This window comes from Peromyscus eremicus, chromosome 9, assembly GCF_949786415.1.
Source record: "Peromyscus eremicus chromosome 9, PerEre_H2_v1, whole genome shotgun sequence".
In the NCBI taxonomy this organism is placed as follows: domain Eukaryota; kingdom Metazoa; phylum Chordata; class Mammalia; order Rodentia; family Cricetidae; genus Peromyscus; species Peromyscus eremicus.
This window is the reverse complement of record NC_081425.1, coordinates 2,999,278-3,015,341: the sequence shown is the minus strand read 5'-3', so window position 1 is coordinate 3,015,341 and position 16,064 is coordinate 2,999,278. Positions and strand designations below refer to the sequence as shown.

The following is a 16,064-nucleotide window of genomic DNA, read 5'->3' as shown; positions in this document are numbered from 1 at the left end:
ACTCCAGCCTATGAAGGGAATTTATCAAGTGTGATGGTTCCCAACTCAAGACACTCCTACTGGTCAGGAATCTCTGACCAGAGTGGTTAGTGGTGAGCCAATAAAGTTCCTTAAAAACTTAATATCTGGGCCAGAGAGTTCAAATGGGCAAAGACACTTACTACCAAGTCTTACAACCTGAATTTGATGCTCAGGACCTACATAGTGGAAGGAGACAAGCAACTCCCGGAAGTTATCCTCTGACCTCACCTCCATGTGTGCATGGCATATGTACACACATACACACACACACACACACACACACACACACACACACACACCCCATAGAGAGAGAGAAACAGAAACATGTTACCCAAAAAGTTCTAATTACTATCTTCATTGGTTTTTCACAAAATCAACTCCAAGGAATTCTAGCAAATACAATCTTCAGATTCACACAAAAAAATCAAATACAAGAAATTTTCTAGGAAAAAAAATCAGCATTCTCTTATCACATTAACAGAAAATTTTTGAACAATAAAGAAAACTAAAATGCAAAATGAGCATAGTAAAAGGCTAACCTAGAGATTACAGATTCTGCAAGTTTCAGCTAAAACTTGTGATTGTAAACGAACCTGCTATTCGGTTTTTACGGGACCTCTGCCGTCACCATGAGAACTCTGCTTTCCACTCAGGAAAACAGCAATGTGAGAATGACAGGTTAAATAAATACTCCCTCTGAACAATCTCAGGAGCACAACTTCTGGGACTGGAGAGGCTGCTCAGCAGCTCAGTGCGCTGCTCTTCTAGAAGACCAGGCTCACACTGGGCAGTTTACAACTGCCTGTAACTCCAGCTCCAGGGGACACACCTACCCTCACATATGCATAACACACACACACACACACACACACATCCTACATATATATGATTAACAGTAAAATTTTTAAAAAGAAATATGCCAGGCATGGTGGCACACACCTTTGATCCCAGCACTCAAGAGGTAAAGGCAAGCGGAAGTCTGTGAGTTCAAGGTGAGCCTGGTCTACAGAGGGAGTTCCAGGCAAGACAGGGTTCTATAGTGAGACCCTGTCTCAAAAAAGAAAAGAAAAGAAAGGAAAAGGAAAAAACGAAGGGAGGGAGGGAGTAAACAACCTTTTCTATAATAAAACAATTTAAACCAAAATTGCCATGTACAGTTATTTTCAGCCAAGGCAAAGCAGTCAGAAAGGTAAAACACCATATATTAACAATGATTCTCCTGCATTCACGTACTGTAGGCAGAAGACCCAGGAAGAGGGGGCTAGGGAGCTGGCTCAGCAGTTAAGAGCACTTGCTGCTTATGCAGAAGGCCCCAGGGGTTCTGGTAGCCTTTTCTGACCTCCAAAGACACCAGGCATGTGCACATACATACATACAAGTAAGACATTCACACACATAAAATAAATCTTTAAAAAAATAAGACCCAGGAAAATGCTGGAGGATGTCTTTCTGTACACTGTGAACATATGTTATTCCCACTGGTTAATAAATAAGATGCTTTGGCCTATGGCAAGGCAGCTTAGAGGCAGGCAGGAAATCCAAGGAGAGAGACAGGAAAGAGAAAGGCAGAATCTAGTGAGAAGCCAACCTGCTGCCCAAGGAACATGCCAGCAGACTGGTAAGCCACGGAATACGTGGCAAAACATAGATTAATAGAAATGGGTTAATTTAAGATATAAAAGCTAGGTAGCAAGAGGCCTGCCATAGACCATACAGTTTGTAAATAATATTAAGCCTCTGAGTGAGTATTTTATAAGTGGCTGTGGGACCGCAGGGCCAGGCAGGACTGGAGAAACCTTCCGGCTACAGAAGAGCAATGGTAACACACACACACACACACACACACACACACACACACACACACACACACACACTTTAACTTTAAAAAGGGACCCGTTAACTATTTCAGATGAAGTGTATTACGTGTTACACGGTATGACACCTTCCATCCAGAAACAGTTACCTGACACTATTCACTCTTCCTTTACCAGCTACTGATGCTGTTTTCATCAGATGAATTCTGTGATGGTTCATTTTGTTTCTGTCTCTTTCATCCTAATACTCCTCACACAGAAACATAAAACCCCTTTCTGGGCTTTGAGACTCATGAACGTCAATTACACCTTCGGTCTGGCCTGGGACTAATAAAACACACACATCAGGAGATTTGGAGTGCAAATAGATGCTCCACATTCTGCTATGATCTGATTAGCGTGGTCTGTAAAGTTACTTGAGATGTAGACAAACAACGTCCAAGCAATTATTTCCTGCCATCAGGGGAAAAGCCATTGGACCAGGAGTCAATAAAGCAGATTTTGTTCTGGCCTCTAACACTAGCTATGACCACAGACCATCTCTTACCCGTGATGGACCTCATCTGCCTCTAAAATTAGGAAGCTAGGCCAGTTAACCTGTAAGTGACCTTCCATCTCCAAAAAGTAAGCTCTCATATGCACGCCACCCGTTTCTATCAGCCCAGAGAATTTGTGGTACTTTCCAGAAGGTTCAAGTTCAGCACTGAAGAGCTCTCACAAAACTGTGATCTAAAATGGTATCTTGGCCAGGCATAGTGGCTCATGTCTGTAATCCCAGCGCCCAGGAGCTTGAGGCAGGGGGACTGAGGCCCACCTGAGCTACAGTGTAAGATTGTCTCAAAAAAGGAAATAATACATACAAAAATACACAGACACAGTCGCTAACCATTCTGCTAGAAGAAAACTAAAATGTAAATTTTAACCTTGTAACCGGAAATAAGTCACTTCCTTTCCCTGGCCTTCAGTTTCCCCACCAAAAAACAAAAATTAAAAAAAAAAAAAAAAAAAAAACCAGAAAATTAAAATCATCCAGATATTCCAGAGGCTCAGACAAGATGAGCTTTTGGTTGTTTGTTTGTTTTGGAGGGTTAGACATTATAAACATTATAAAGACATTATAAAACTACCAAACACAAAACTTCATAGTTTCACATGAGCCTCTTTTATAAGTAGTGAATTCAAGGTTCTTGGCTGTTTGACAAAGGCAGAGTATATGTGTGTGTGTGTGTGTGTGTGTGTGTGTGTGTGTGTTCAAGTGTGTACAGGTACATGTGGAAGCAGAAGCCAACCTTAGATGTCATTCCTGAGTGTGTGTGTGTGTATGTGTGTATGTGTGTGTGTGTTCAAGTGTGTACAGGTACACATGGAAGACAGAAGCCAACTTCAGATGTCATTCCTCAGTGAGTGTGTGTGTGTGTGTGTGTGTGTGTGTTCAAGTGTGTACAGGTACACGTGGAAGACAGAAGCCAACTTCAGATGCCATTCCTCAGTGTGTGTGTGTGTGTGTGTGTGTGTGCGTGTGCACGCTCAAGTGTGTACAGGTACGTGTGGAAGACAGAAGCCAACCTCAGATGTCATTCCTCAGGTTCCATCCACTTTCTATTCTGAGGTGGGTCTCTCACTGGGGGCTGAAACTCACCAATCAGAACAGGCTGCTGGGCCAGTGAGTTACAAACATTCTCCTGTCTCCACCTCCCCAGCAAACAGACTGCAAGCAGACACCAGCACACACAACCACTTGGGTTCTCACGCTTGCACGGTAAGCACAACAGTCCCGTGGTCTCCTCTGCTGTGCAGAGACATGTGACCACGGAGACACATGACCACGGAGACACATGACCATGGAGCTCTTATAAAGAAAAACGTTTCATTGGGGTGGCGGCTTACAGTTCAGAGGTTCAGTCCATTCATGTCATGGTGGGCACAGTGGCGTGTGGGCAGACACGGTGTTGGCGAAGGAGCTGGGAGTCCTTACATCTTGATCCTCAGGCAACAGGAAGTGGTCTGAGACACTGGGTGTCACTTGAGACTATATGAGACCTCAAAGCCTGCCTCCACAGTGACACACTTCCTCCAACAGGGCCACATCTCCTAACAGTGCCTCTCCCTATGAGCTGATGGGGACCAACTACATTCAAACCACCACATCAACTGAGCAATCTCCCCAATCTCAGCTGATAATATTTTGCTACCAAAATGCACATGTGGCTTCACCTCGGGAACACATCACCATGCACACCCATATGGGCACTCACACCTTGGGAACATATGGTCATGCACACCTGTACAGGAGCTAACACCCTGGAAACACATGGTCATGCACACCTGTACAGGGACTCACACCTTGGAAACACAAGGTCATGCACACCTGTATAGGAGCTCACACCTCGGGAACACATCACCATGCACACCTGTACAGGAGCTCACACCTTGGGAACACATCACCATGCACACCTGTACAGGAGCTCACACCTCAGGAACACATCACCATGCACACCTGTACGGGAGCTCACACCTCAGGAACACATCACCATGCACACCTGTACAGGAGCTCACACCTCAGGAACACACCACCATGCAAACCTGTATAGGCACTAAGAGGCACATCCTTTCTTGATTATTAGTTCATGAAAGTCAAACACCCGAGAATCTCCAGACATGCACAGAACATGCCACATTCCTGCCTTTTCTTGTATTTCCTTTCTTGCCCAGAGTTCACAGATATGGTTACCTGTACTCCATCCTATACCCTGCCTCATCCTTACTCAATATTATAAATGTGCATCAGGAATTGTTCTCCACAAGCAGCATGCTTAAGGATGATATGATCTGCCTCTCTCTTGTCCTCAGGACCAACAACACCAAGCACTCAGCGGGCACTTCCTGTGTGCCAAGCCCTACTCTAGTGCACATGCACTAAGTGCTTCACACACAGCTACTCAATTCCTCACAGAGATCTCCGGGGTAAGTACTATCAGGGTGTCCATTCTCCCGACGAAGAAACAGGACTAGGAAACAGAAGCACTAACTGGAGCCCTGAGCCCAGGTCTTACCCACCGCCATCCAGAGCAAGAACACTGCCCTGGGCCACCAACACAACCTGAAGGAGCACTGTCACACTTTGCCATCATATCTGTGAGCTCAAATGTTGTCACAGACAAAACGCTGCTTGTCCGTTCTCCAGGTAAGTCGTTTTGTGTGCGGACTGCCATAACCTGTTTTTAACATGGTAAACATCCTTCATTACAGCATTTCCATATCTACAGGACTGAACATGCATTTTCTGCAAGACAAAATTTCTAGAGGCTGCAGAGATGGCTCAGCGGTTAAGAGCGCTTACTGCTCTTGCAGCGGTCCCGGGTTCAGCTCCCAGCACAGACATAGTGGCTTACAACTGGCTGTAACTACAGTTCCAGAAAATCTAACTGACGCATGCACTCACATATATTCATACACATAAAACAATTTCTGAAAATACAGTATGTCAAATAAAAACAGAGCTTTAGAATAAACTCCAAGGGAGGCAAATGTGACCGCAGGTAGCTCATGCCTTCACCTGGACCTTCAATTTCAGGTTAACAGTCAGTAAATGAGAAGCGGTCACTGCCCACACACTATGTGAATTTTGCTTATCCCTATAAACGAAGAAAGGGAGGGGAGTATGTACCATGACGACTCGAAGCTCTGACCAGATCGTATGTGCCCTTATGGATCCAAATGTGGATCCACGGAAGATTTGAGCTACAAATGGGGGAAAAGCAAACAGGAAAAGAGTGAAAAGCAAGCAAATCCAGGTTTAAAAACTACTGTCCTGGTTCTTCTTCCGGGCTTGTGGGACTCGCTGTTTAATGAATGAACAGCACCGCCAATGGTTAAGTGGGCCTCAGCTTGCAGCAACCCTCCTGCCTCAGCTTCCTCACAGCTCGGGTGACAGGCATGCATCACCATTCCTGGCTGATGATTCTAATGGGCGGCATTTGACTTTTGCTATGTTTTCAGAAAAGTGAGTTCCTAAGCACCTGGTGTAAAAGTCACACTTGGGTGCTCTACAAAGTTTGGGAAACAAATGGATGCTAAAAGAAAATGAGTCCTACTTTGCATTCCAAATGTGTGGCCGCTTTAAAATAGCGCCCGGGTTAAGAGTGACCATCTGACCTGCATTTTCTAAAGTGAAGAAACACAGAGCCAACCACAGGAGACACATCAGGGACCGCGGTGGAATCTCCCCGGGCGGCGATAAGAAACTAGCACGCTGGACTGCCTACCATGAACACTAATCTGCCAACGGAGGTAAAGTGGAATAAAGTCAATAGAAAAGTGGCCAAGGAAGGAAACTCGGAGGACCTGGGGAACTATGAGGGAGAAAATGAGACCTGGCAGGTGTATTATCTTTAGTGAATTAGTTTATTCACTGAGGGAAAAAATACTGCAGGACATGGTAGCTCATGCCCATAATCCCAGCACTCAGGAGCATGGCCTGTGAGCTTGAGGGCCAGCCTAGACTACAAAATGGGGGCCAGGCCTGGGCTACAGAGCAAGATCTTGTCTCAAAAAAAAAATTTGTACACACACATATGTATGTTCACTGAGACTCTGCTGTGTACCAGGCACTGGGAAAAACACAGTAAACCAACTGTCAGAGAGATAGATTATTAAATTTGTATACATATAAGTATAAATCATGCTGCACAGCACACAGGGAAAGGACAGAGCAGGAGGGGGCCATCTCAGCGGACAGGCAGACGGAGTACAGATGCAGAGAACAAGAGCCAAGCCTGGCAGCAGAGAGGGACGGGGCAGGGCAGGGGGTAATTACTACCCCAGGAGCTCGAAAACCTGCTGCTGAGGCTGGCATGATGACCAAGAGCTCAGTCAGGGAGCAGGGGGAGGGGTGCGTCCTAAGAAGCACCCTAGACACCAAGGGCCATAGCAAGCACTGGGTGTCTTCAAGATGGAGCACCAAACCTGGGGTACTCCAGGATGGGGCAAGGATAGGGTGAGAGCCAGGCCCAGAGAAGAGGGACCCTGGCCCCAGCTCTACAGGGCAGGGGACGGAGAGAAGGGGATGCCAGACTGTAGTGCCATCCATACGGCTTACCAAAGATTTGAGTTCTGCTTTGCAGGCCTGCAGAAAGGCCTGCCACTGCTGGGCATGGAGATACCAGTCTTAATCCGAGCATGAGGGAAGTGGAAGCAGGAAGACCATGAGCCCAAGGTCATCATCCACCACAAAGCAGAAACTCAGGATCAGGCTGGACCACATTACCAGACTACCTCAAAACACACACACAGAGGATCGAAGAACTGTCCTTTGCTGCCCTTTGGAGTTAGGTGTGGCCACGAGACGTCCTTTAGCCAATTAGATACATGAGCATGGTAAGCCAGGTCACCACACTCCTTTTCTCTCCACAGAGATTCAAGATGGTGGCTGTTTGCATCAACCCGGGTCACAGGACAGGGTCACCTGGGCACCCAACCTACTCTCAGTGTTGAGGCGGTGTGATGAGAACACCGTGTGGCTCTAAGGCACTGAGACGTGGGGTTCTCAGACCATAAGGACTGAGTCATGACGTGACAGACCCTGAGGAGCAGAGAGTCAGAGTCAACAGTGATAAGACAATGTTCCTCATTAGGAAAAATAAAAATGGCCAATCATCGTCTAGCACACGCCTTTAGTCCCACAGCACTCAGGAAGCCAACCTTGTCTACATAGTGGGTTCCAGGCCAGCCAGGACTACAAAGTGAGATCCTGTCTATAAAAACAAAGACAAAAACGTAAAAAGGACTCCGATTTGAGATGAAAAGCGAGAATGTATGATTCATCGCCGCCAAGCCGAAGCACTGGTAGGAAAGCCAAGGACAGGTGCCAGAAGATAAGGAAGAGCAGAGCTTCGCCAGGGGCCACCTCACACTGAGCTGAAGCTTCTGAAAGCCCAGTGAGGGGAGACTAGATTCCCCAGGCCAGCACAGCATCCCTGTGGCAGGCCGGGCACAGCAGGGGCAGAGTGAGGACGGTAGCAGTGGGGACACAGGGAGGAAGGGGTCGGAGAGAGGACAGTGGTGTCAGGGTGAGAAGGACAGAAGTCAATCACAGAGGACAGGGAGCTGGGGGTGACGAGGACACAGGCAGACCCAGGGAGTGAACAAGAAAGCAGGTTTCAAAGCTCAAAGGAAGGTTCCACAGCCATGAGCGACCAAGGCCTTAGAGAGAACCTAGCGTCTGTGACGTCTACAGTCAGCCTCTCAGCTAACTCCCAGATCTCAACCTTTCTTTCCCTACTTTGTTCAGTCTGAGGAACTTCATCTTTTTTTTTTTTTCTAGATAACATAGAATTGCAGGTGCTCACACATACAACAGGAATGAAATTAACTGGTCTTCCTGCAAAAAACTACACAAAATGACGTCCATGGTGCAGCCCGATTACCATGTATCACAGTACATTCTCATTCACCTCTCCTGCCAATAAATCTCAAAATAGTAAAGTAATCACAAATCGTAGGACTAGGGAAAGGGTATGGGGGTAAAAAGACAAAACTTTCTATAGCCCTATATCCAGAATACGTGAACCATCACCCGCTGCAATCAGTTCATGTTGAAGGCTACTCAGGCACCACAGGTACCATAGGCAGACAGATTTGTGCTAGAGAAAATGTTACCACAGGAACACCCTTTCAACCTCATTCTTATGAAACTACAGCCCCTATCACACTGGATGGCTTATGCCCAAATTCACGTGTTGTTTTTGTTTTTTGTTTTTATTTTATAACTGAGTTTCTTTGGGATGAACATACATTGTGGCTAAATAGTTTTTCTTCATATCCCTCCCAATGTTCTTTATTGCAGTGCATAGACTTGGTAAAATCTCATCTTATAAAATCATACTTATAAATATTCCAACCTGGATTTTACTTCCTTTAATAGTGATTTTAGCTCCAACCACGCACATTTACTAAATCTTAGTAATGTGTCAGACAATGTTCTTGGAGCTTTGACAGGATTTACTCATTTTATCCACAAAGCTCTGAATCAGTACTATGGGTACACCCACTTTTCACACATAAAATTTTGGGCTCTCAGAAGCTCAGCACTCTTCACGTTACATACGGTGAGTAACAAAGCAAGGGTATACCATACGAGAGAGCCCTGCCCAAAGCCTGAGAATAACCCACAGCCTTCCATGCTATCTCGTAAGGACATTCTCAAGTCGGTCTTGGAACACAGAACTTTGGCAGCTTTTAAACCAGCCCACATTTTATTTAGACCACTGTATGACCTTTACCCAGTTTGCACACGGTCAGCATTTCACATGTTCTGCCATAAATGAACAACACTGTCTCCAGTGCACATTTCAGGCCAGAAGTGTCTGTAATTTTAAATACTGGGCCATGGAATGGGAGCGTGCTAAGGTTCTCGATGTGTGTATGTGTGTAACAAAGTGTCAAGGGGTTACAGCACCCATCGCGTTATAAAACTCCAGGAGACGCAGTTCTCACAAAATACCGTATGAACAGAGATCCTGCAAATACATCTTCTACGTCAGCAAATCTGGCAGGCAGAAACAGTATCTTATTTGGTTAACTTTTTTTATTAGCAAGAATAAATGTGTTGTTGTTTTGTTATAAATTGGCTAACTGTAGTCCCCTCTTTAGGGAACTCTCTATTAACCGATGACTTTGGCTTTTCATTTCTACTGGAGTGCTTTTCTTTTTAAAACTTTGTGTAAGGTTCATAAGATTTTTAAAATAAGGTGTAATTACATCATTTCCCTCTTATCTCTTTCCTCACCCAACCCATGCCATGTTCACCCCTACTCCCTTCTCAAATTCGAGACCTCTTCGTACTATCTGCGCCATCCATTTAGTGTTTCTCATACATACATGATCTCAGGACTGTCCAGATGGTACTGGATAACCAATTACAGGCTCGTCCCTGGAGAAGACTCTCACAACACTTTTTTTTTTTTAACGTAGCACAGCAGATATTGACAGATGACACCAGAGGACAAGCACTGTCTCTGAGTTTACTGTTAACTAGATGACACTTGTGACGCGGAACAGAAGTTTAACAGTGAGGTGAGGAGGCAGCAGTCAGAGTGGCTAAAAGTTGAGGGTGAAAAGTTCAAGACCCAGGCCTGCCACCTATGGGATGGCCTGAGAGGACTTAACCTTCCCATGAGTGACATTCTCACAGGCATCAGAGAACATCATACGTGTAACATAAATGCTAACTCCAGATTTACTATTATCAAGATATCCAGTCCTCCCTACACTAAGAAAATAAAAGCTCACATTTGTAAGTAGCTCTGCATGCCTTGTGTGGGAGCTTTTGGTTGTTTTACAGGTCTTACTGTGTGGCCCTGGTTGCCTGGAATGCACAGATCTGCCAGCCTCTGCCTCACCAGTCCTAGAACTGAAGGTATATACAACCATGCTCAACCTGCATACTTTTCTTAAAATCTTTTGGTAAGTGACTTTTGGGACAGTCTCTCATTCTGTAGCTCAGGCTAGCCTCAAAGGCATGATGCTTCTCCTGCCTTAGTCTCCTGAGCTGAGCTGGGGTTACAGGTATGAATCAGCATGGCGGACTCTGAACTACACATCTAACTTGGTTTCAGTAGTGTTCCTGCATACTGTCATCTGTCTTACCATAGGTGACTGCAGTGTCTGCCTCTTCAGAATGTGTACTCCAACCAGACAAAGAATTGCTGTGGCAGCATCTTCTCGGCACCCAGCAGTGCCCGAGCCCAGAATAAACATCTAGAATGTGGGTAACAGTTTCACAAATTCTTTCCTCCCCATTCAACCAAATTCAGGGAGGGCATTAGTCATGTACACAGTGCCCCTAACAATCAAAGGCACCAGGAACTAAAGAAATGGAACCTGCTGCTGATTATCTGGCTGGAGATGGGCCTCCACCCTGCTTCCTGTATTTTGGGACAATTCTGTTTGTCAGGACTCCACCAGAGGGTGGAGAAAGACAGGGCGAGCTCAGGCCAATTCAGCTGTCAGTGTACTAACATATCTGATTTAAGTTATAGCCAAAAATGAGGGTTTTTCTTATCTGAGGATTTCAAAGAACATCCCTAACTCGGGTCTCGGGTTACCTCAGATAACATGGGATGGCTAAGGGAGGCCTCAAGCACAGAGCGCAGGATATTATCTCCCCACGCCTCTGGCCTGCCTGCCTTCTCTAGTAACACAAAAGAAAAGCCAGGGATGACCTGACCTGGGTCACTTCACATTGCTGCATCTCAACATCTCAACGGGGTGTGGAATGGTATCCTTGGCAAGGGCTTGACATCCGAGGAGAGTTTGAAGCAGAGCATACCGAGATAAGATCGGTAAGGACATAGGGACAGGCAGCCAGATGACTTGTGTGTCAATACCCAAGTGTAAGGCAAACCTAGCCGGAGTGTCACGACACTCAGATCTTTCAAAGAAAGGCTCCTCTGACTGCTTTGGTGGTATATTCTTAGATCTGGGCCGTTACGACACTGTCGTTAACACAGCTGACAGCCCCGAGTTAAAATCCCTTCAGGAATTCAAAAGCAATCACAACTCGACCCTGAGACAGGTAAGCATGCATTTTAAACCCCAGGCCCTCAACCCTCTCAACTATTCTAAATCATGGAAAGCAAATTCTGTATTTGTGAAGATTCTCGATCATAACCAAAAAAATCAAAGATTCCTTTTCCTACAGTTAGGAACGTCTCCAGTTTATTTGTACTGCTCATAAAATCGTTTAGAATCAAAGCCTGTCGAGTTCGGGTGAAGGGCTCTAAAAACAACCTAGTGCAAGCCGCTAACAGAGCAGGAGCTCTGAGGTCCAGAGAAAGGACAACAAACAGCTGCCAGGATCCAGGCTAGCCCTCAGAGCTCTAAATACCACGCCCACTCCACAGATGGGGAAACTGAGGCCTACGAGGTTAAGTCACACACCTAGGAAGGCACAGTTGATAAGGGACAGAGCTAGAAACACAACCCATGCTCTGAACTGCTAAACTCCAAGGATTAGACACTAGAGCTACCCTCACGGAGTCGTTCTCCAGTGTAAATAAGTCTGAGGTTCACGAGTAAGCTAAGCATATTCTCAAAGGCCTGCAAAACTTTTGTGAACCTTTAAAAAGCAATCAAATGCATTTTTAATACAAGAAATTTGAAAAACACATTATTGGTGTCATTTAAAAAAAAAACATCACAGTCATGTAAGAAACTACTCCTAGTTTCTAAAAATAAATACTAGATATAAAGAGGTAAGACGTGTTAAAAGGCCTGAAGCTCACAACACCAGGAAGGGAGAGAAAAGGAGGGGGAGGGAGGGAGGAGGGGGGAGGGAGGGAAGATAAACCAAATTTGGCAAAATCTTGGTAATTATTTAGTCCAGATGACAAAACAAAGGTTCACCCCAGTAGTCTCGATTTTCATATTTATGTATGTGTGTGTTTACTTATCAATATTTATTCTTAAGCTTCTCAAATTAATACAGAATGATTTAGAAAAGCCCACAGATCTGAGTCCATAAAAGGGAGGGACCTACTGAACAGGGACCTACTTATATCTATATAAGCACATGTCACTCTCTCACTTCCAAGTTCTGACTGTTGCAACCTTTCTTCTGCACAGAACTGTTTCACTCGTTAGTATGTGAGGCCTGGGAAGAGCCAGTTAGATCTGGGCGTCGTCAATGGTCTTAGCTTCCTCAGGACTGCTTTTAGGAGTCAGCTGGTGAGAAATATTTACTGAGCATACGGTACGCTGTGGACATCAGGCCAGCCCTAACCCAAGTTACCAAAAGAAGAACCGATTTTCACCTAAGCATGAACGGATGGGCCAAGTTGTGGTAGCTGCTCGGCCTCCTGAGAGAATGGGATCACCTTAGGTCCTCACAGGACAGAGACGCGCCGGAATCTATGGGACAGGTGTACCTGCTGTGACTTCCTGGCAGACATAGGGGCAGCAAGAGGAAGAGAGCAGAAGGTGAGGTTTATGGGCAATTTTTAGTGTCTTGACAGCTCTCCCAGACTCCTCCCTGGACCGCATCCCCCATCCAGCCCAGGAGCCTTCCCTGCACCTAAGATGGTTCATCTGCTTCCTCGTATTTTGTAATTATTTCATCACAGAATTCATCAGACAGGTGGCCACAGACATACACACAGACAAGATTGAGAGTTGAGACACCAGCAAGGTGTCTGGCTATTCATATTTACTAAAATGTCAGCCGATCAAGGCAGCAGAAGCAGGTCACACATGGGAGTACTATCGTCAACACTGTCCGCAGGTCATCTTCACACAGGACCCAGACAGTCAAGGACTGAAGCACATGGGTGATTAGTGGTGTCAGCCTATGTTGTCCTCTGTGTTCTCCCTAAACGGCTTATACAACTGGTAACTTCTCTCCAGGGAGTGGGGGGCACTATGGAAATCACAGCACAATAAAGTGTTTCATTGATTCTACTTTCTTCCTAACATCCCTGGTGAGCACAGCACCCCGATTAAGAAAGAGTTCTAGCTAAGAGAAGAGATACCACTGAGGTTGATGGGGTTTTTTCTCCTTTGACACACTCTCCCGGGCAACTCCAGAAAGCTAACAAGCAATGGTGCTTCGGCAACAGAAGTTAGCCAGGGTTATCAAAGAGAAGGCCCGTTCTGTTCCCAGCATCTGCTCTATCCTTCAACTGATCATAGTCTATGAAACTGAAAAATAAAACCCGTTTATCACAGATCAAACTGAAGTTTGAAAAATCTAGGGTGAGTTAGCAGGTCTGGCAAAGGACAGAAAACTCAAACTGAGCAGACTGGATATGGAAATCAGCACCAACCTCCACCAACACCATTCATGCAATCCTGTCTGCCCAGGAAGGGCATCGATCTGCCACTATGCCAAGCATCTGCCCTGTGTTCATCAACAGCGTTCCCTGGCAGTCCCACACACACAGCACCACAAAGGCCACAGACGATGACTTCCCAGGCCCGTCTCCTCACATGTTCCAACGAACACACCCACAAACAAGTCCCCTTCAAGAAAACAAACGCGAAGAGCTGCTAAAAGTTTCCAGCTGCCCTGAGGAGCTCCCTCCAAGCAGACTGCTGCTCTCCAGGCACCAGCCCAGCGATCTGAGCGTGCCCTCTTTTCCAAATACAGCAGGGCCGTCCCTGGCTGTGGAAAAGTTGATTTTGAAAACTTCACCTTCCTCACACCCAGAGGCCTGTTCTCCCAAGAGCTGCTGCCAAGAATAGGTTCATCTTGGTTTGCCTTGCTCTGCTAGCCTCAAATCCCCAGACTTCAAAGCAATTTGTAACGAGGATGAGATGAGCAAGTCCACCCCTGACCGGTCATAATAAGCCTCGGGACGCCAGCTCACGACACTGGGCAGAGATCTGTCCACCCGAAGCATCCGCGGGAACATCTCCACGCTGAACCCCCGGCTGGGTGGGAAAAACCTCACCTCATTTTCACGCTGCCGGGGCCAGGACATCTGCCAACACCCCCCTCCCCCCAAAACACCGACGGGGGGGGGGGGGAGGACGAGTAACTTCCCAGTTGGCAGAGGACAGGTAACGTGGGGGCAGGGAAGTGGACAGAGGGCGGAAATTTCCCAAGAGGAGAGGAAGAGCCCTGGGAGGGCAAGCTCAGACTCTGGAAGTTGCGCCCCTCCCCCCCGCCCCCAAAGGCTCTCCCTGCTGCCCGGCTCTCCCACCACTCTCCTGTCCCTTTCTGCCCCGGATTTACCCGGACACCAGCCAGGCCCGCCCGCCACCTGCGCGCCTCGCTCACCAGGAGCACCGAGCCGCGCACCACCTCCGACACACTCTGCCGCAGCTCCGCCGCCGTGCCGGGCTTGCTCAGCGCCCGGGTGAACTTCCGAGTCTCCGCCGACGCGGGTTGCGGCTGCTGCGCCATCCTCCGGCCGCAGCCGCCGCGGGCCCCGGAGCGCGCGGTCCCGCCCGGTCGCGCCGCCGCCAGGTGCGCCCCCGGCACGGGAACCGGGTCCCTGCCGGGTCGTCAGGCGCAGCAGCCCAGGCCACGCCCTCTGTGCCGCGTCACGCCCCGAGGTGTCCTCCCCGGGCTCCCGTGCCTGCGGCGGCGCCTGGGCTCACTCGGTGCGATCTTGAGTGCAGCGCCCGCTGCGGCTCCCCCATGCCACCAACCTCGGCCAGCGGCCGCCTCCTAGGGGCGGGGTGTCCGGCGGGGTGGGGCGGGGCGGGCCGAGGTGGGGCGGGGCGGAGCGAGGTGGGGCGGGGCGGAGCGAGGTGGGGCGGGGCGGAGCGAGGCGGGGCAGGGCGGGGCGAGCGGCAAGGGCGGGAACCCCGGAACAGCCCCGGAGGGCGCCGACCCTGAGCTCCTGCAAGCGGGTCCCCGGAGAAACTGTGCAGGCCTCACGGAGCCCTTGAGGGTCCGGACTCGGTGGCACCATGATGCCCCGGAGCTGGCATCCAGCAAAGTAGTCTTTATTTATGTGACACGGAAAAGACACAAGTCCTCTCCTTGGAGACCGTAACCGTGCGGATCTGGGTCACCTTAGTGTCCCCAGACGTCGGGCCGGCGGTGGAACTGCACGGCGTTGATCAGGACGGGGCGCAGGACCCAACGCAGACCTCGGCCCGCGCGCCGCGTCCCTTCGGGCGCCAGTAGGACTCCGGCTGCAGCCTGAGGACAGCGGGCTGCAAGGGGCTGATGTGACTCAGCGGCACCGCCACCCGGCTGCACCTCGGTGCGAGCATGGGAACCCCGGAGTCGTCGCTGCCGACGCGTGCCTCCGAGAGGACCGTCTCGCGCAGCCTTTCCCGCCCTCCCCCAATGCGCCCTTCTCTCCCCTAAAGCGTGGGGACACAGCCTAATCCTAGCCAGGTGGGGAGACCTGGAAGGAACCGGAGCTCGGCGCTCCGCCTACAGCGCATGCTCCGTGGCTTCGGTCTGGGCGGGGTCTCCGGCCCAAAGCCTGTCTTCAGGTAGGCTCCACTGATTGGTCCGGCTGCTCAAGCCACACCCACCCCCCGGATAGACAGAGTCTTACCTGCCTGGTCCGCCACCAGGTTTGGTGGCCTTGAAAACCAGGGCTGGGGAGGGGTGGTGGTTTCTCAGGACACCTCCTGATCAAGTTCCTGGAGACTTTTTGGAAAAAATTGGAATCGCGACCCACCTCACCAAAAAGCCAAAACCGTGGCCTAAAGCTAATTTTAAAGTGGAAGGGCGAATATACCCTATTTAGAGGGCAAAACCCCTCCATT

At 48.5% G+C, this 16,064-nt stretch overlaps 1 protein-coding gene across 3 annotated transcripts in view; it reads right to left on the bottom strand.

Moving 5' to 3' along the window:
* The window catches only part of Dock9 (dedicator of cytokinesis 9), a 264,437-nt gene extending 249,701 nt beyond the window's left edge, over positions 1-14,736 (bottom strand). For all 3 annotated transcript variants that reach the window (XM_059273181.1, XM_059273185.1, XM_059273183.1), the window contains exon 1: positions 14,611-14,736. In XM_059273181.1, coding sequence (XP_059129164.1) covers positions 14,611-14,736 — 126 coding nt within the window. The remainder of the gene's footprint in view (positions 1-14,610) is intronic.
* Between the last annotated feature and the right edge of the window lie 1,328 nt (positions 14,737-16,064).